At 46.2% G+C, this 20,225-nt stretch overlaps 1 protein-coding gene across 1 annotated transcript in view; it reads left to right on the forward strand.

Moving 5' to 3' along the window:
* Znf827 (zinc finger protein 827) overlaps nucleotides 1-20,225 on the forward strand; it is a 169,785-nt gene that overhangs the window by 61,227 nt on the left and 88,333 nt on the right. Inside the window, exon 5 of the mRNA XM_038313142.1 lies at nucleotides 2,518-2,751. Coding sequence (XP_038169070.1) covers nucleotides 2,518-2,751 — 234 coding nt within the window. The remainder of the gene's footprint in view (nucleotides 1-2,517; nucleotides 2,752-20,225) is intronic.

Here is a 20,225-nt window from a genome sequence, read left to right on the forward strand (position 1 = left end):
TAAAAAAGCACACACATAATCATGTAATAAACACACACTGATTACTGTGCCGTGGCTGCGCAGGATGCTCTGGGGAAGGATTTATGACCGTTCTGGGAGGAGAGTGTTGGGGAACGGACAGGCGTTAGCATGCCACCAGCAGCATCTCAGGAAGGCATCCTGGAATGAGGTAGGGAGCACCCATTTGAGCTTTGCTCCAAAGAATGTCATCGTTCCCTTTGCTTTAGGTTGGGTAGCAGTATCCACCAAGGGCTAGGTTGTCCATTAGTGAAGCTTCTTCAAAGGCATACCAGCATACCCATGGTCTAGGCAGGAAGCAAAGCTTTGAACTTCACCTCAGCCATCCTTGCCTTACCGTGATGATACGTCCAGGGGAAGCGCTTCTGACTGCTGCTTGTGGGAATGTCAGAGTTCTCCATTTTTGCGGACTGTGGTGCTATTAGAAGGCCATCAATGTCACTGCTTTCGAGCAAGCACGTTTTATCATTCATGAGTACAGACGGGGCCTCTGCCGTGGGCCAGGCTCTGTTCTGTGCTCTTGACACACATGAGCTTTAAAATCAGAGGTCAGTGTCTTCGTGATGCTGACCCTGGAGTCGAGACAACAGATTAGTCAGGGCTTCTAGAATACTTAGCTCATGTGCTAAGACAGCCACAACAAAACACTACACTCTGGGTGTCTTAAACAAACAGATATCTGCCTCTTATATTTCTGGAGGCTGGAAGCCCGACATCAAGTTGTCAGAGGTTTGATTTCTCCTGAGGCCTCTCTGCTCAGCTTGTAGATGGTTTCTTCTCTGTGTCCTCACTTGACCTTCCCCCATGTAGAGACATCTCTGGTGTTTCTCATCATAAGAAGAGAGAGACAAACTGGTTCTCAGAACCACTGGCATTGGATGCTGACCCGACCTTCGTGTTTTATTGAACTAACATCGGTGTCCCCTTAAAGTCCAAATGCAAATACACTCACACCAGGAAGGCGGAACTTCAGCTTCCATAGGGACCGGGTGGGAGGCACAATTCTGTCCCTAACAGTGGGATATTAAATGGTAAGTGTTCATATCTGGGACAATAAAAAGATTAGAGCAAGTAAGAGAGATTGGGAGTACAGTCTGGCGAGGGTCACCTCACTGAGAACAGGGTATTTTAACCAGGGCTTCAGAGCTTGGTTTTGTTAATAAAACACTCCAGGTAGAGGTGCAGGGACATAGGGACCCAGGTTCTAATCCCAGCTCTACGGAGTTGTAATTGTGAGACCTGGAGATGTTCCTCTAGCTCTCAGGCCTAGTATACCAAGCCCCTCAACCTGATGATCTAAATCAAGCATTCTTAGAAACAGCAAAAGGCCCTGGACCAGGACTGTGGTAGCTGGGAGCCGATTTTCTCGGTCTTGTTTGTTAGGATGGGACAGGACAGGCTCTTTCTAAGAAGAGCTTCTAAGAACACAGATGAGGATAAAATCAAGACAGACACGTCCTGTGTGGCACAGTGATGACTGGCACTGCATGGGTCTTTGACGGAGTGGGTGGGATGGTGTGATGGGGCACTGCCTGTTTCCTGAGGCCTCTTCTGTGTGGTGTGCATAGAGTGGCCTGCCCGTAGAAATCACCCATCCTATGACAGGCTGCTTAGCTCTGACTACGCTCTTCATGATTTCAAAATAATGAGAAAATGGGCACTAGTGAACAAATCCAGGGTTTGGGTCATAGCCACATGGATTTCGTAGTTCTGACAAATGTGTGGTGAAGAGGATGCCACTCTTAGGGACGTCTGTGCGGAAGCCCTTACCACCATCCTTGCAGCTGTTCTATAAATCCAAAACTCTTCTGAAATATTTTTTCTTAAAAAAAGAAATCAAAACAAAACAGAACCAAAAACCAAAAGCCCATTTTGCATGCGGAGGTGACCTAGGCCCTGCAGGCATAGGGTTACTCGCAGTGACAGCACAAAGTCTATGGACCCTGTGCATGGGTCAGTAGTGCCCATTTGTTATTACCTTATTGAGAATAGTGGATCTCCAGTCTTGCTTTTCTTTTTGGCAGATTCGACATTCTCACCTTTTCCACCCACCTCAGGGGATCAGTTTTAGATACTGCTGCTGACTCCTGACTTTATTTCAATATTTGACAACAGAATAATTTCGCGAGCCATTGTTTAATGATAGAATTAGCTGGAGAATGTTCTAAGAGGCCGGGGAGGCAACAGCATATCCAGGGAAGATGTTTAAAGAAACCAAGGAGGAAATAAATGCTCACATGCTTTGTGAAGACAGCACTTTTGAAAACACCCCGGGTTTCATATATGCTGAAGTGTACACCCAGCTGAGACCAAGGCTCATGGGGTTCACTCTATAAAGGTGATGTGCCCAGGGCCTAGCCTTTTGTCACTTTGTGGCCCCTCCAGCTGTTAAGCAAAAGGTGAAGTGTGGGTAACTTAGAGGGGGAGTGGGGAGATACATACATATATACATATATATCCCTTTCCGTTTCTCTCTTCTTTCTTCTTATTTTTTGACAGCTGCAAACCAGAAGGAGCCTATGAATCTTAACTTTAAAGTGAAGGAGGAACCCAAGGAAGAGGAGGCCCTAAGCACGCCCTTGCCCCGGTCCAGCTACGTGTTCAGCCCGGAACCGGAAGTGGCCGCTGCTAACCTCTCCGAGGACCGACTGACACCCCAGGAAAGCAAGGGGAGTGTGCCAAGGCGGGACCTGTCTGCCAAGGCTGCCTCAGAACTTCTCATGAAGCTCTCAGGTACCCGATAGATTCTAAAATATTTCCATTCTGGTCATTTCACATGCAAGCCAACTGGACCGTTTCCTGCACGGCTTATAATTAACCCGATGGCAATGATAGTTTGGAAACAGCGACTTTAAGGAATGATCAGTTAGCTTGGCTTCAGTTCCCGCGTTACATGCATGAGTCTGTCCGTTTCTGTCTCTCTGTGCTGCACCTTTCTAGACATTGGCTTCAGTTTTTGGGTAGGACATGTTGAGTTTGTTCGTTTCTCTCCGTGCTGCATCTATTTATCTAGATACAGCTTTTTCTTTCTGGATATTATTAGAAATGAACATCACCAGAATTGGAGATGATATCAGCCACGACTTTAAATGGATTCTAACAACATTCACAGGATTTCTTCTACTTGATCAAAATGCCCTTTCTTCAGAGAAGACCCTGTGTCTTTTATAGATTTATATTACATTCTTTAAGGACCATTAAAATATTTCCCTTGGCTTGGTGAGCAGTTGAGGTGGCACTCAAAGTAATTATCAACAGAGTAGCAGCAGGCAGTTTTAAGAATAGAGAACTTCCTAGGGGAAGGGGTTACGTTAATTAACCTGTCCTTAACGATGAATAGATGACTCCACTAATATTTAAATGTAGTCTTGACTTGTTGGATATAAGAAAAAACAGGCTATAAGTTGAAGCTAATGAATTTTGGGTAGCAATGTCTACCTCGTTCTCTGCAACAGGTAGAAAATTTAGCATCTTTTTGGTAGCAGGGTATGACTTTCAGAACATGGAAGAAAAAGCTGTATTGGTAATCCTACCTGTCAAGTGGTAGCTGTACTCAGTTTGCTGCCTCCTGAGGGTAATTTTTAGGAACTGTGTTTGAAATGCTAATATGAATCAAAAGCTGTTTTTCGTTGGGAACTTGCTGTGCTTGGAGGCTGAAAGCAAGAGCTGCCTTCGTGGTACTTCTCTATGAGCTGTGATTTCAGTGGCAATTCTGACAGTGTTTCTGGTCCACTAGAAGGCTGGAAAGTAAGAAATTAATAGTGATTTACCTAGAATCAGCATGTCAGAGCCGTTGAAATTCCTGCATCTGCCAGTTGGTGGGGTTAAGAATTCTTGTCTTTGATATAAGTTCAAAACGCCCTGGACTGTGAGGGGAACGTGATAAGTCACTGTGGTCTTATGGAACTCCCTTTCCCCGGGCTTCGCAAGTGATGCTTACACTGACGGAGCTCTGGAAAGATGGAATCTGGGAAGGCAAAGCGGCCATGTTAGAGCCCGTATCAGCTAGTGGCTGTGTGTCTCCCTCCTGTGCCAAATACCTCAGCGATGCCATCAGCCCTCTGCTCTTGTTAGGTTCAGTCAGTCCGCAGAGGTCACCCACCTCCATTGTTCTCCCAGAGGTAGCTCTCCCATTACAGTGGCTTAAGCTCTCTCTCCCCACTCATGCCTGTGTCCTCCTCGACGGTAGATTCTGCCAGCTAATAATGCCATTCCAGAATGTACTGCCATGGAGAGTGGAGGAGGCTGGTACTACAATGAAGGAGATAATAAAAGTGCTGAATGAGACTTCAGGGCAGATGTTTATGAGGAAAATATTTTTTTTTAAATATTTATTTATTATGTATACAGTATTCTGTCTACTTGTATGCCTGCAGGCCAGAAGAGGGCACCAGACCTCATTACAGATGGTTGTGAGCCACCCTGTGGTTGCTGGGAATTGAACTCAGGACCTTTGGAAGAGCAGGCAATGCTCTTAACCACTGAGCCATCTCTCCAGCCCATGAGGAAAATATTTTATCTTAATCTTTTTTTGTTTGTTTTTTTGAGGTGGGGTTTCTCAGTAGTTTTGGAACCTGTCCTGGGGAACTCACTCTGTAGACCAGGCTGGCCTTGAACTCGCAGAGATCCACCTGTCTCTGCGACAGAGTGTTGGGATTAAAGGCGTGCACCAACACTACCCAGCTGCATCTCAATCCTTGTAGATGATGTCATTTGAGAGACTGAAGTAGGAAACTCTTTTCTAGACAATAATGAGACCCTCCCCCCCCCACCCAAAGAGAAATGCTGCCATGAACATTTAATGGTTTTCGTGGGCAATGAAGGCTCTAAGTGTATTCATTGATTTTCATTGAGTGTGTGGGTGGGGGGGGGGGGGGCGGGGTTTAACGGAAGCTGAATGAATGGTCCTGTTTCTGAAGGGCAGCCACCCTTCATAATGTAGAAACAAACTCTCGCGAAGACTGATAACTGCTTTCCTGAAAAGAAAATCCTGCGTAGCCAAGACTTGGGTCAAGGATACATGCGTCCACATCCCCACATTTCTGTGCTCTCTCATCAGTACTGCTTGAGGCTGAATTCTTTGAGGGCATTAGTAGCGTTTTTCTTAATTTCGCGAGCAGGTCAGGTGGCCATTAAAATAATTATCAGCAGTAAGAGACTTTTATAAATTTGATATAAATTTATTGATATAAATTTAGTAAGAGACTTTTAAGGATAAAGAGTTTCCTGTTATTCCTCGTGGAATATTGCAGTAAGTCACATGCCCTTAAGATGGCTGTCGTTCTTTACTGTCATCTAAACATAGCCTCTACGTGTGCGGTGCAGGAGCAGTCCGCATGGGAATCTGTCCAGGGAGCCACAGCATCGCGGTGCTCTGGCGTGCCATGGCCAGGTCACCATTATTTCCTTAAGTCCTAAGTGAGGTGAGTGGGTTAAAAACAGTGTCCTTTCATCCCAAAGCCACGAGGTAAGAGGTTCCTTTCTTAGGAGTGAAGTGGATGCTTGGCTCTGTGGAGAGAGCCACGCCTGTGATTCCAGGATGAGGAGACTGAGATAGGACAGTGAGTTTGAGGACAGCCTGGGCTCTGCAGTGAGGCCCCTGCCACAACACAAAACAGAAACGTCCACGTCAGTGTTTCCCTTCACGCGTAGATGAAGGCTCTCGCAAAAGGAGGGTACAAGGACCATGTCTGAAGCCCTCCGTCTTCGAGATACCATTTCAACAGTTTGAGCAACCATGCCCTGAAAGACACCCAAGTAAGGGACTATCAGCACCTTCTGATTCCCTTGTAGATAGGGAAGCATCCAACTTCCCGAAGCCAGTGCAGAGCCAGGCGGCGGCTGCCTCCAGAGTCTTGTTCTAGGCATTCTGAGGACAGCTGTCCTCACGTCTTCCCAGCCTGCGCGGTCTCATTCACAGTCTCTTTCGTTTTCTGCAAAGGCCTTTGATCAGAAAACACCTGTGTGAAACAGCTCTAGGGGTCCGGTCCCTTCTCAGCCAGTGGGGTATGTATTCAGGGACGCTAGTGGATGCCTGGACACTCTAAAGCCCCCCATACAGTCTAGCGATGATAATAATTTATGGTCAGGCACAGTTAAGTTATTAGCAAATACAGCAATGTCTTTTGTTTGCTTTTTGAGAACAGGCCTCATTATGTAGCCCAGGCTGGCCTAGAATTCACAGAGGTCTGCCTGCTTCTGCCTCCCCGGAGCTAGGATTAAAGGCCACCACTGTCCTGCCTGGCTACAACAGTATTATAATATAAATTGTCCAAATCTATAAATAGTTTGGAATTATCATTTATTATTTTGGGAACACAGTTGACTGAAGTAACCAACAACATGGCGAATGAAACCTCAGATAAGGCAGGGAGGGAGATGACAGTATTAGAGCAACACTAGTGTGTGGGAGATGCTTTTCTTTGTTTCTGTTTGACCCAAAGAACAGCCAAGGAAAAGGGTTTTTCTTCTCTCTTTTCTTACTGATTTTCCTAATAGATTTTCAGTGAATTAGCAAGAAGAAACTAGTCAATGATTTGGGCTCTCTCCTGTTTCCATGTTTAAATAGCTCATGTTCATTCCATAAGGAAGAATGATCCACACATGGCCCAGACACACATCACATGAGGCTTGGATATGTGGAGAAACGGGTGTAGGACACATGTTCTCTAGGGAAGCACACATGATTTAGAACCAGGCGAAACTCCCATGGCCTGTGTGCTGGGAGATGTTCCTTCTTGCCGTGGTCCAGATTCCCTTCCCAGCTGTTCACTGTGAAGCTGAGTGCGTGGCAGTGAGCTGACACCGTAAAGAAAACAGCCCACTGAGGAAATGACTGATGTCTGTGGCTACCTGCTGTTATGTGACACACAGCAGCCTAGACCATCAAACTCCCTTGCTAAGCCTGTGCTTGCCAAAGAAAATTCCCCAAAGCCTTCACCTGGGGAAGCCAGCATTTCAAAGTTTAGTGCTGAGGATATGTGACGTTGGGAGCAGTATAGTCAAGCTACCTTCGACTGATTTGGTAATGTCTGGTGACCTGGTAAACCTAGGTCATAAATGTGGTCACAGAAGTGACATAGTGCTGGGAGTGATGGGATGTTTACCTGGTGCTGTGCTTTGAAGGAAGAGGGTAGGTGCCAGAGATAAGCAGAGCTGCCTCTCTTTATGGAACTGCACGTCGAATGGGAATGCATGTGCAGAATGTACCATGCACAGTTAAGAATGACATTTAAGCTGGGCAGTGGTGGTGCACATCTTTAATGCCAGCACTCAGGAGGCAGAGGCAGGTGGATCTCTGTGAGTTCAAAGTCAGCCTGCTTTGTAGAGCTGTTTTGAGGACAGCCAGGGCCACACAGAGAAACCTGTCTTGAGGAAAACAAAAACAACAACAACAAAACAAACAAACAAGAATGACATTTAAAATGGAGAATTCTGGGTCTGGAGAGATGTCCCATTGGTTAAGAGCATGTACTGAGGACAAGAGTTTGGCCCCGTCACCTTGTTGGGCAGCTCACAATCACCTGTAGCTCTAGACCCAGGGGAACCCGGCATCCCTGGCCTCCACTTTCCTCCATATACCCATTTTCTTTCTCCTGTACACACAGTTAAATGTATGTCTTTAAAAAGAAAAGAAGTATTTCGGGCTGTGGAAATGGTTTATTGGGTAATGTCCTTGCTATGCAAGCTTGAGGACCTGAATTCAGGTCTCCTGTTCCTATGTAAAAGCCAGGCATTGCAACACCTCTCTAATCCCAGCACTGGGAGGCAGAGACAGGAGCATCCCTGGGGCCGGTCGGTCTAGCCAATCATTGAGTTTCGGGTTTGGTGAGTGCCCTGTCCCCTAAACTGGGGTGGAAGGCATCAAGTGACAGTCTGCCTTTCACACTTGCTTGTGTAGACTTGTTTTTATTGGCATGTATGTGTGTGTATGGATGTCTTTGGAAGCCAGAAGGCCACCAGATCGCCTGGAGCTGATGGTTGTAAGTGGGTTTGGGGAACTGAATGCTAATCTGGCACTCTAAGCCACTGGGCTCTTTCTCCAGCCTTGGTCTCTTTTCTTTATAAGCAGTACAGTCTCTGATTTTCTTTATTTGAACAATAGGAAATAAACCGATACTAGGTAAACCTGAGAAAGGCGAAGTTTTAAAGTAACGTAATCTCCGAGGTGGGTGCAAGTGAACCCGAGAAGGACAGGCAGACTGACTTCTGCTACGGTTTTGGTGGGGCCTTTTGCTTGTAAGTGCTAGAAGTCCCCTTCAGAGGGTCAGCAAGGAAAGAAGGCAACAGAATGTGCAGGCCTGGCCCTGGCTAACGGGTCCCAGGCAGGATGCAGCAGGCCCTCAGAACCCAGGAAGCCCCTCCCGGTGCCTCTCTAGGCTTACAGGTGGGTTTTGCTGTTCAGTCCAGAGGTGGGAAGCAGTCGTTGTCAATAGCTTTTCAGGTTACCCCTGTTTCAGAAGAACAGTTAGATAACCTTCTTAATCCCAGTTCCAAATTCCAGAAGACTCCTTAGCTCCGATGAGGGCCCATCAGTGGACACTCCTGTGTCTAGAGGTAAGGCTTTTTGGCAGACATGTCTGATGTCTGTCCTGTCACCCTATAAGACTGGTGTCTGTGGGTGGACAGCGCATGCAGGACACCGCAGCCTTGGAGGAACAGTCTACAGCCGCTGTTATTTCAGCTCTGCATGGGGATGTGCTTCAGCCTTTGAACCTCGTTTCTTTCCTTTCCGCGAGCAACTCAGGGGAAGCCTGCCCACCCGGGCTGTGGCCTGGCCAGCCCCGGCTCTCAGAGTCACTGGGGTGTCAGAGACTCTTTCCTAAGGTCTGCTCCAGACTTAGCTGGTGAAGTCCTTCCAGTTCTGGGAGTGAGGGCCTGGCAGCCTGTGTTCTGTTTGACCAGCTTTCCAAGTGACCCTGACTGGAGAACGTTGGCCTAGTATGCCGAGTTTGGCCATCTGAACAGTGTTTCAGGCTCAAGCTGATGGGGAACAAAGCTCCATTAAATGTCCCCATTTCCTTTAGAAAAAAAAAAAAAAAAAACAATTCTTCTGTGCCGAGGCCTTTTAATTTATTATGAAATGGTGGCATCCAGGACTTTTGAAGAAGGACATGCATACCTGATAAATCAAGAACATGTTCCCCATGAGCCTGGGATAAAGCCACTTTCTACATGTTTATTGCAATTAAATTTCTGAATTTTTCCTGGGCATGTTGGTGTGGTTTTTGGAGAAAGTCTCCCTCCGTCACTGCGGACATCGAACACCGTGCTGTAGACGTTTCCACTCTGAAGAATTCCTTGAGAAAAATGAGAATTTTAGCGAAATTAATTTTGGGGCTGAAAACAGTTCACTGTTTCCTTTGGGAAGTGGCACTACTTTCTTGTAAACTTTCTTATTCGTTTGTCTTTTGGGGTTTTTCACGCATGAGTACCCTGTGTTTACACGGAGCACATGCTAAGCAGCGTGTCTTTCTTTAGTCAGCTAGCTGTCCTTCACTGTAACAAACGCATGACATGACTCCTTACAAAGGGGAACAGTTAACTTCGGTGTGGGGTTGGAGGTTCCAGTCTCTGAGTAATCAGCTCCATTTCCTGGGGCAAGTGTTTCAACCAAGTATAGTCAGGAAGTAAAAGAGAGGACCTGGGAGGTCCACTTGGGAGGGCACACCCCCAGTGACCCGAAGACTTTCTCTAAGTTCCCACCTTCTTAAGCCCCCCACCAGGAGTGCCACTTGGGGGGTCAGCTTGGAACACGTGGGTGCTGGACACATGCAAGACACAAGCTAGAGCCTACCGTGACATCAGTAACAATCTGAGGGATGGAAATTGTGTTCTGTTTTATCATCACAAGGTTTGCCTTCCTCAAACTTACGAGTTGCTTAACTGAATAGTGGAGAAGAGAGAGACCTTTTCAAACATTTTTGTCTATTTGAGACAGGGTTTCTCTACATAGTCCCGGGGTACACTCTGTAGACCAGGCTGGTTTTCAACTCACAGAGATCCGCCTGCCTCTGCTTCCTGAGTCCTGGGATTAAAAGTGTGCACCACCTCACCTAACCCTAACACATTTTTTAAACTTAATTTTACATGGTGCCTATGCTTCTACATGCCTGCAAAAGCCACCTGTGGCTGAGGAGATGCTAGCAGATCTGTATAAAGTGTTAAAGGGTTGGGCTGGGGAGATGTGGAGGGGCTCTACTGCCGAGAAGGAACATGCACCTGTGCTCTGTGCCCCGGAGCTGCAGGATGGAAGGAAAACACCAACTCCCGCGGACTGACCTCTGACCCATGCACATGCACCGTGGCACAGGCACCCCCCCCCCCCCGACTCACACACACTATCAATGGGAAGGTATTTTCTCTCCTTGTTTTATGAATCCTTCCACTTGTCAAGTCACGCTGCTGAGATATTTGACAGTAGCAGCAGCGCAGTCTGATCAGACTCACGATGGAAACCTGCTTTTGGATTTGCACCTGTCCGCACACATGGAGAGCCTCATTGAGTATGGCATTTGTCCTGGAGGTAGGCATAGTTCAGGTTGTGCTTTAGAGAGGGTTCCAGGTTGTTGATCATTGATGTTTCATTTTAAATGTTATCTCAATAAAAACAGATTTTTACTGAGCCAGGTGTGGCTGTCTGGGCCTATAAGCATAGATCTCTGGAGGCAGAGACAAGGTGCAGAAGGATCCCAAGTTTTCAGCCAGCCCGAACTTCCCTGAAGGCTAGGGACACACATGGCTCTTTCGGTGAAGTGAGGACATGATTTTGACCCTACAGCCCGTATAAGCACAGGTGTTTTGGTGTGCATTTGGCATCCAAACACTGGGGAGCTGGAGACAAGTAGATGCCTGGGACTCTACGACCAGCCAGCATTGCCTGAAATGTATCAGTAAGAGACCCCGTCTTTTTAAAAAAAAAGGGGAGGGGTGGTAGAGCATGTCCTCTGACCTCAATACACCCCCCACACCCCCCCATCTTTGTGATTCATGTACACAAGGTAACATTTAGTCATCTGAAGCCTGTGACTCTGGTGATATTCTGTGGAAACTGTGTGTCCAGTAGCGTATCTAGCTCCAGAATACTCCTCTGTCCCTGGAGGAGACTCGAAGATAGCAGCATTCCCCCTTCAGTGGCTCAGCATTTGATACGATTTGCTTACTCGGGACACATTCTCCGAATGAACTCATGCACTATGTGGTCTTTTTCTGTCTGACTTTTCAGCATGTTGCCATGGTCTGCCAATTCCATTTTTCAAATAGCATGTTATTTATTTTGGGAGTGGGGACCACTGATGTGGAGGTCAGAAAACAACTTGCTGGAGTTGGCTCTCTCAAACAAGTGAGTCGAGGGACTGGACTCAAGCCGCTGCTTGGTGGCAGGCATCTCTCTGTTGACTGTCTCACTGGCTTCTCCATATCGATTCTGTTTTCCTTTTTATGGCTGAATATTGAGAGTTGTATGGATACATTGTATTTTCCTTGCCCTTTAGTGGATTGTGTCCCAGTCTTTGCCGTTATGGATGTTCTTGGACAGGTTTCCATGTGGACTTAACGGTTTTAATCTTCTTGGGTATATCCTGTGCTGTGTAATTGGGTTACCTGGGAACTCCCCTTAACAGTTTAGAGAACTGCCAGATGTTTTCTCCAAGGCAACAACAGTATTCATTATCCCTTGTAGGTTGTATAAGGTTTCAACTTCTGCATGGCCTTATGAAAACTTATTACCATTTTTTTTTATTGGAACCACCATAATGGCACAACCTAGCAATTTCACTACGGTTTAGATTTGTCTAGCGTACGATGAGTTTGATACAGCTTCACACGTTACTTAGTACTTGAACGTCTTCTCTGAAGAAACATGGTTTTGTATTCTTTGTTCGCCTTTTGCTTGGGTTACTTTTGGATTTGTCTGTTTGTTTGGTTTGGGCTCATTGAAATTTCTCATATTCTGGACATAAGTCTTATCAGAGAGATGAGTGGCAGACCTTTTTTTTTCTCCTCTCATTTTTGTGTGTTTTCACGATAGCTTTACTTACAACACAGAAGTGTTTGCATTTGATGGAGCCCAGTTCGGGTTTTTGTCCCTTTTGTTGCCTATGAATGCCATTCTGTTTTCTGTAATTCTAAAAATTAACTAAATGCAGAGTTGTTTAATACTAAAAGGAAAACTCATCTTCAGTTATATTAGCAGAGTGTCATTTAATTTGCAGGGATATTAAGCCTATGAAACCTAATTTATTGAATTATGTCTATCCAGTTGAGGTGACCTCTCTAATTTTTGATTTGTGTATTAGCGTCCTCAGGGTGATGACCGAGTATTTTTGCATGTTAACTTTATAAGTCATTTTCAATGGATGCAATGAGCAGTGGACTTGTAATGAACGCCCAGAACTCTCTTCTTGCTGCCTCGCTCACTTCTTGACCCCACCTCCATATGTGTATGTGTGCATGTATGTTTGTATGTATTATGTACACAGTCTATAAGCTGGGAACTAAATCTAAATAAATAATTGCACTTTTAAGATCACCTGTAAACTCAGAGAAATGGAGCAACATGGAATATCACATATGTATTTTATATAAATAAGGGGCAGATCACTTTAACGAGATGAAAACTTGACGTGTTTCTGTATGCAGAGATATTTCTTGAGGGCTTAGAGATCCTGTTGAACTCAGAGGGAACACAGTGATATTATTATTCTGACCGTCTGAGCAGGACTGAATGAGAAGTCATTGCACCCTGCAAGGCTGTCCCCCTCTCAGCTAAGAGGGAGGAGGGAGAGCCCTGCTTGTACAGCCGATCCATCTCACTCCATCTCTGGCCAGAAGAGCCTTCTGTTATTTTATAATTTTGCACACTCCTAACAAATTCTTAGGCTTCTGTACGTGAATGGCTGTTGCCGCCTTCTCTATCCTCCCCCACCCCCACCCCCGTCAAGCTCGGGTCTCCAGGGCCTGCACTCAGCACCTCCTTTCCCCCTTTTAGCCCTGGCCCCTCTGGCCACCCTTTGTGCTTTCTTAACCAGCTTCCTCCTGCCTCCCACACTGAAGCCTGGACTCGGAAAGTCCAGACTCAAAGGGCTCTATGTTTTATTATCATTTCCTTCTTGCATAGCTGCATATGTTAATAGAGCCACGGAAATTTGTATTGGCTGGTGTTCCCAGAAACCGGGCAAGCCCTCTGCAAGGAATTTCATGGGCTACGCCTTCACATCGGCTGCCTTTTCTGTTTGACTGTCTCTGAACTGAGGCGCAGTGGAGTCTCCATACTGAGAGACTGGATAGGGCTGCTCAGTAGGAGTAGGGGCTGATGGGTGGGGCCCTCAGCTGGTCCTGTGGTAGGATAGTCACAGAACATTTCGGAAGTGTGCTTGTAGGCGAGTGTCCCTGCTTGCATGGTATTTTCTGTATGTACCTGGGATAGATGACTACTGACATCATCATACGACATCAGCAGCTTACAAACAAGCCACTGGCAACTGCTTTCCTATGGACAGTGCTAAGCAGAGCTTAGTTACCTGAGGTCTCTGCAGTATGGACACGTTATACCACTGCTGGCAATCTTCTCCAGAAGACACCCTGCCAAGTGCAGGTGGGACATTGGTTCAGTCCTTGTTGTATTGTGTGTGTGTGTGGTTGTGTCTCTTAACACACTACACACACACACACACATACACACACACACACACACACACACACACACACCTGGCTCCCCAGCCTTTCCCCCTGCATGTTACTCCAGACATAATCCAGTGAGGGAGAGCAGGAAAAAAAATCTTTATTTTTCTCAATGAGACTAGAATATTCTTATTGTGCATCAGTTTTTCTTCTCCCTGCCTTCCCCTTAGCTGATTCATGTCAAAGAAGGGGAAGATGCGCATATGTAATTAAATCCCGAGAATCCCGTGCTCATCAGGGTGGTGCTGGCATCAGGGCCCTACCTGGAGAAGGGAATCCTCACTGTGGAGTAGCAGGTGCTTTCCAAGTGGCTGAGTCACCCCCAGCAGGAGCCCTTCTGGAGTCTGTGCTGGGCTTCTGAGCATGCTCACTTCAGAAGCCAGTACAGACAGAGCCAGGGAGACTCATTTCCATTGGACAGGAGTCCGTCCATGTACTCCGAGGTTGGAAAAAGATGATTCTGGCCGTGGCTTCTGTTACTCTTTATGACAGCACATGATTTAACAGTGGTGTTTTCTCCTGGTCAAAGTGCGGGGACGATGTTGTTCCTTTGGAAGAGATCTTTGTCTTCCTTCCTAATAATTCTCTTCTTAACTCCACCCCTGTGTATGTTTCCCTGTATAAATCAGATTGCGTTTGTGCTGCGGGTTGATTTACGTCCCTGTTTCTAACAGCTGGAATCCGCACATTTCCTGGTTTCCTGTGGTTCGCCCCGTGCTTGTGTGGCTTATCTCCGCAGCTGGAGAAGTGAGACGGCCTCGGAATACACGCGTGCACAACCCGGGCAGTTTACTTCAGGCTGCAAGTCAGGTGGCCAGTGTTTAAAGCCTGAGTTATGAGCTATTTCCTTACTTTCTACCCCTGCTGTCAGAGCTCTGTAAACTCACTGTTGGCCTAAATGGTTTGGCTTCCAGAAACTCTTTTGCTCTTGGGGTAGAGGACGTTCATGGGAAGGCCTTACAGAAGCTTCTCTGTGTGAGCCACACAGAGGAGGCTGAAGGTAATGAACAGCCCCTTTAAGTCAGGAGGGAAAAGGACCAGCAAAAGGACTGAGGATGGAGAGTGAAGTAGAGGCCTTGCTTTGGTCTGAACATTCAGACAGGGCTAGGAACCTTCACTTGGCCTGCAGGGTGGGGCCATTTAGTCTTTAAACGCCTCCTGCTACTGCAGTGTGCAGTTGCGTGTTGGGCCCAGGGGTTGCCTTTCATGCAGACGTTGTTTGCTGTTTCCTATCAGCATTGTTCCTTCTAGAAAGCTCTTCCTCTCTGACTGTGTTTTCTGGGCATCCCCAGAGCTGGTGCAGATTCTCTGTTTAACAGTGGTTGTTTGATTTTAGGCCTAGATAACATATACTCCCCACCTCCAGATCTGGATAGCTATTCCTCCCTTCCCTTGAGCCTCAGCACTGGAGAGAACGGGACACAGAAACCAGAGAAAAAAGGAAATGAAATGAATCTCTTGCGTCACTTGTAAGAAGGTTTGATTCATAAGACATTTGTGAAGGTTGTTGAAGCCCAGCCAGGGTTCATTAGGAGGATACCCACACATTCCACATCTCAACCCCATGGGAAACCAAGTCCTAGGGAGGGGGGGGATGTCTGGAGCCCCGTGCTTGGTTTTGGTTGTGAAGGCTCTGATTTTGGCGGAGCAGATAAAGGTTTCTTAGGGCTCAGTGAGCCCTGCTCTTCGGTGCCTCTGCCGCTGTTGTGTTCCCATTTTGGTATGGCTCTTCTTTTACAGTACTGCCCTTGATCTGCCCAGTGGAGCCTGTGTTTCAGGTCCCAGGGGCTCCTCGTGAAGCCACAGATAGCAGCAAGCGCTATTGTATGTTATGGATATGCATATATCTGTGATCAAAATTTTAAATTACAAATTAGGCACAGAGAGATTAATGACAAGAACCAGTAAGGCAACATGTTATCAAGGTTACACGAATGTAACCATGTGCATGGTAGCAACCTTCCTGCTGACCACAGGTAAACTTAAACTTTGGAAAGTGAACCCAGAAAGCAGAATCTGTATTTCATGCATGCATTCATTCACTCACTCATTCATTCAGCCCAACTATTTATTGAGTTCCTTCTTTTTTCCGAGTCTAATTCTGAGCACTAAAGACACAGCTGAGCAGGATGACTCCCTCGCTGGAATTCCGTTCGGATCTCCTCTACGGTTTGTCTTACCCCCTCCCCACACTAGTCCAGTCTCTGTTGTCACAGGATGCGCTAGGAGCTGCCCTCAGGAGCATGGGTAGCAGCCCCCAGCTGACCAATGCTGTTGGGGTGGTGAGGCCTCTCAGCGGGGGTGCACGTGTCTGGCACCGCTGTTTTTATATTAACAATATTAGCATACTGTTATATGCTAGTGTATATAATTATGCCTGCATGAATTAGTAGTTTTTTTTAACACAGTCTAAAAAAAGAATTTTAAGCTGATTTTCACATTCTGAAGTTTACTAAAAACCTTCCAATAGAAAGTAAGCTTCGTGGACTGGAAAGTAGCTCCGCCAGTAAAGGACTTGCCTGTCAATCATTCAGACCCGAGTTTGCCTCCCCAGAACCCATGCTTGAGAAAAGTTAAATGTGGCTGTACCTGGTGGTTGCTGCCTTTAGTCTCAGCACTCAGGAGGCAGAGGCAGGCAGGTCTGCGTGAGATAAAAGCCCAGCCTGGTCTCCATAGGCCAACCAGGGCTACATAGTAAAGGCCCTATCTCAAGACAACAGCAAACCCTGGTGTGGTGGCACAAGCTTGTAATCCCAGCTTGGGAGAGGCGGAGACTAACAGACCCCTGGGATCCCCACCTGCCAACTTTTTAGTCTAAGCTTCTGCAGGTAGGTTAGTGCTTTTCTTTTCCTTTCTCTTTGTTTAAAAAAAATGGGGTGTCACTTTAGGAGCAAGAGCTGGGGTTGACTTCTGGCCGCCACACCCAGGTGCACAAGTGAACACACACATTCCTTCACACACGTCCGCATGCACACATGCAAATACAACGAAGGAACTGGATGAAACCCTAGTTATTGAAATAAAACTTCACTTGCTCCTTTATCTCTGTGGGCACTAAGAAATTCTATACTCTTGACAATTTTTGCCTAAACCAGTGGCCGCTCATCACGGTGGTGGCCCTGTTTTTCAGTTTGTTTGTTTATTTTTTTCATTCAGAATTCTTTTGAGTCTTCAGGAACTGTTAAAAATCAGCATTCATGTTCGAACATGGTTGTTCATACACAAGCACACCAACATTCTGATAGACAAGGCACAGTCATACATACACAAGCACACCAACATTCTGATATAAAAAGCATGATTATACATACACAAGCACACCAATATTCTGATATACAAAGCATGGTTATACATACACAAGCACACCAACATTCTGATAAACAAAGCATGGTTATACATACACAAACACACCAACATTCTGATAAACAAAGCATGGTTATACATACACAAGCACACTAACATTCTGATATACAAAGCTCTCTTAACACCAGCCGAGAGATAGGCAGTTCAGAGACTTATTAAATGGCAAAGGATAATTATTTTTAATAGCTTTAAGGTTGAGCTACATGCTTTTGGTGACACATACACCTCTGCTGCTTTTTTTCTTTTGCCTTTTTAATGTGAGACAAGAAAAAGTACATTCTGGACATTGATGAAAAGTAGGTTAATATTTTTTAAATGAGATCATTTGGAGTGTTACCAAATGGCATATGTATGGTATAAATGCACCTCTTTAGCTAATTTCTTGTGAAATTATTAAATGAGATGAAAACAAGGTGATTGGGGGAGAATTTTGCATTAATACCCAGATGCTCAGAGTTCAATATATGATGTCAGGGTCACTCCGTGTCTCCCTCTGGGTTGGCAAAGCTCACTCCTTGAGCCCCCAGTAACTGAAGGGTCTCTCTTTTCTTTTCTTTCTCCCTCCCTCCCTCCGTTCTTTTTTGTTTGGTTTGGTTTTTTGAGACAGGGTTTCTCTGTGTAGCCCTGGCTGTCCTGGACCTCTCTCTCTGTAGACCAGGCTGGCCTCCAACTCACAGAGATCCACCTGCCTCTGCCTCCTGAGCGCTGGGATTAAAGGGATGCACCAGCCACTGCCCAGGTAGGATTTTAATTCTTTATTTTTGGGGGGGAACAGAAATGAAAACTGGTGCAGAATTTGCAAGGCTAGATGGATAGATATAGCCAGTCCTGTGGTCACCAGAACCAAGTCATAACCTTGCACTGTAGTACTGGGTGCTGTTTGGAGCAGTTTTAGTCCCCAGTTGCATCTCCTTAGGCAGGGGCCTGGGACAGTGCTGGGTGGCTGCGGTGGTGATGCCACTGAAGACCACCACTGTCCACAGAAGTAAAGCCACGGTTCTTTGGGCTGACCCAATAGTCTGCTCCTTGCCGCAGGGGAGCCCTGGGGCTAACTCCTTCCTACTTTTAAGGTTTGGAGTCAACTTTTTATTATTATTCTGAGATTTATTTATTTTTGTTACACATGTGAATGTTTTGTCTGCATGTATGTTTGTGTGACATGTGTGTGCCTGGTGCTCACAGGATTCAGAAGAGTCCATTGGATCCCCTGGAACTAGAGCTACAGATGGTTGTAAGCTGCCATGTGGGTGCTGGGAGTTGAACCCGGGTCCTCTGGAGGAGCAGCCTGAGCCACCACTCCAGCTTCTGAATCACACTTTCCTAGGGTGTAGTTGTTTCTTGCAAGTTTGGAGTAATTAACAAAATAGAGCACCTATTGTCATGTGCTTAGAAAGATCAGTTCCAAGCTTCTCCTCCACACTACTCTATTTAGTTGTGAATTACCGTGCACAGCTAATTCCTCAAATGTGTGTTACTGTGTCCCACTGTCTCCAGGAATACTTACTGATGTGGACGGGACATGCTAGTTAATTCAATTCATAACTTTTATGATTATATTTAAGAGTAAGCTTTGATACAATATTGAAATGGTTTTAGGAATCAAAATGTACATGTAGGGGTGGGGCGAGAAAAGGCTATAATCAGACAACAGCTATCATTTTAACAAAATTCTAATGAAGAATGGTGTCTCAATCTAGAAAAGAGTAATTTAATTAATGAATAATTTAATTTGACACAGATTTTAGTTACTTTCCTCAAAGATACTGGTTTGTCTCATTGTTTGGATTGGTTACTCTTGAATAGTTTTGAGTGGTTTGTGTGTGTGTGTATGTGTGTGTGTGTGTGTGCGTGCTAAAGGTCATTATATATAAGAAGTCATCGTTCTAGAAGTTTCTCCTGAATCTATAAGAACTGGAGAGAATATTTTCTACCCCTGCTTCCCTCTATGGAGATAGTTTCCTCCTTTCCACCCCAGAAAAGGTGACCAGTATGTCCACCAGGCCAGTATGTCCACTGGGGGAAGGAGGGCTCTGGTCAGAGCTGCAGAGTTTCTCTGGGGATGGCAGCAGCCATGGACAAGCCCCTGTCCCAATGTCATTCTTCAGACTTTACATTCTCAGCTTTACCCTGCTAAGAGCCCCTGTGTACTGGCCACTGTGGCCATAAACCCAAGGGCAGAGCACAGAGGAAGCAAAGCAGCATATAATCCCCACAGTGAAGAAGGGCGTGCCAGCCCACTCCTTTAGAGAGCAAATGTCTCAACCCACACATGCTGCATGCAGCCTTTTCCAAGGCAGAGACACTGGGTCAGTGAAGAAAATAAAATGGAACAGGATTGAGCGCCCAGCCCTCAAGGTCTCCAGCCCAGACAGGAGGTTCTCGCAGCCCCTCTCTGAAGTTACAGGGTGAGAGAGTCAGGGCCACAGGGCTCTGCCTGCCTTGCCCCTCTATTGCTTCCTTCCAAGAAGGAAAAACAAACAAACAGAAAAGCAAAAACAAAACAACAGGCACATAGCATCAGAAGGCTGTGAAGTTCCATTTATGCCTCCATCCTTTCGGCCTCTGGGTCAGTAGATCTGGCCTTAACTGTCCTCTGCTCAGCCTAACTCCTTATTCCATTTAGATTTTGGCATGGGCAGGAGGGCAAAGCCAGGGCAGTTGATCTGTATCCTGTGCCAGCCTGTGCCAGGCCCCGTGTGGAGATGTTACCTTGTGATTTCAATCCAGGTCCCTGGTCATTTGTTTCACCCACTTGGTGCTTTTGGTTGCATGGTAATTAATGAAAACATTAAGTTTACGATAATCCCAATAGCAGGAGTCAAATTTCCCATGTGGAAGAGAATGGTTTCAGTGTGGCACTGTTGGCAGTACTTCCAGCCTGTGTGTGTGTGTGTGTGTGTGTGTGTGTGTTGATTCTCAGGTGCTATTCACTGTGTTTTCTGAGAAAGGGTCTCTCATTGACCTGGAACTCCGTTCAGGTCCCAGGGATTGACTCCACCAGTTCTAGGAGTGCAAGTGCACACACCACACTCAGGTCTTTTACGAGAGTTCTGGGATCAAACTCCAGTCCTGGGGCCTGAAAAGCCAGTACCTCACCAGCGTGGCCACCTCCCAGCTTGTTTCCTCCTCGGAAGCAGCTGCTGTGGCTCCTAGAGAAAGGAGGG

Source organism: Arvicola amphibius, chromosome 15 (genome assembly GCF_903992535.2).
Source record: "Arvicola amphibius chromosome 15, mArvAmp1.2, whole genome shotgun sequence".
NCBI lineage: Eukaryota > Metazoa > Chordata > Mammalia > Rodentia > Cricetidae > Arvicola > Arvicola amphibius.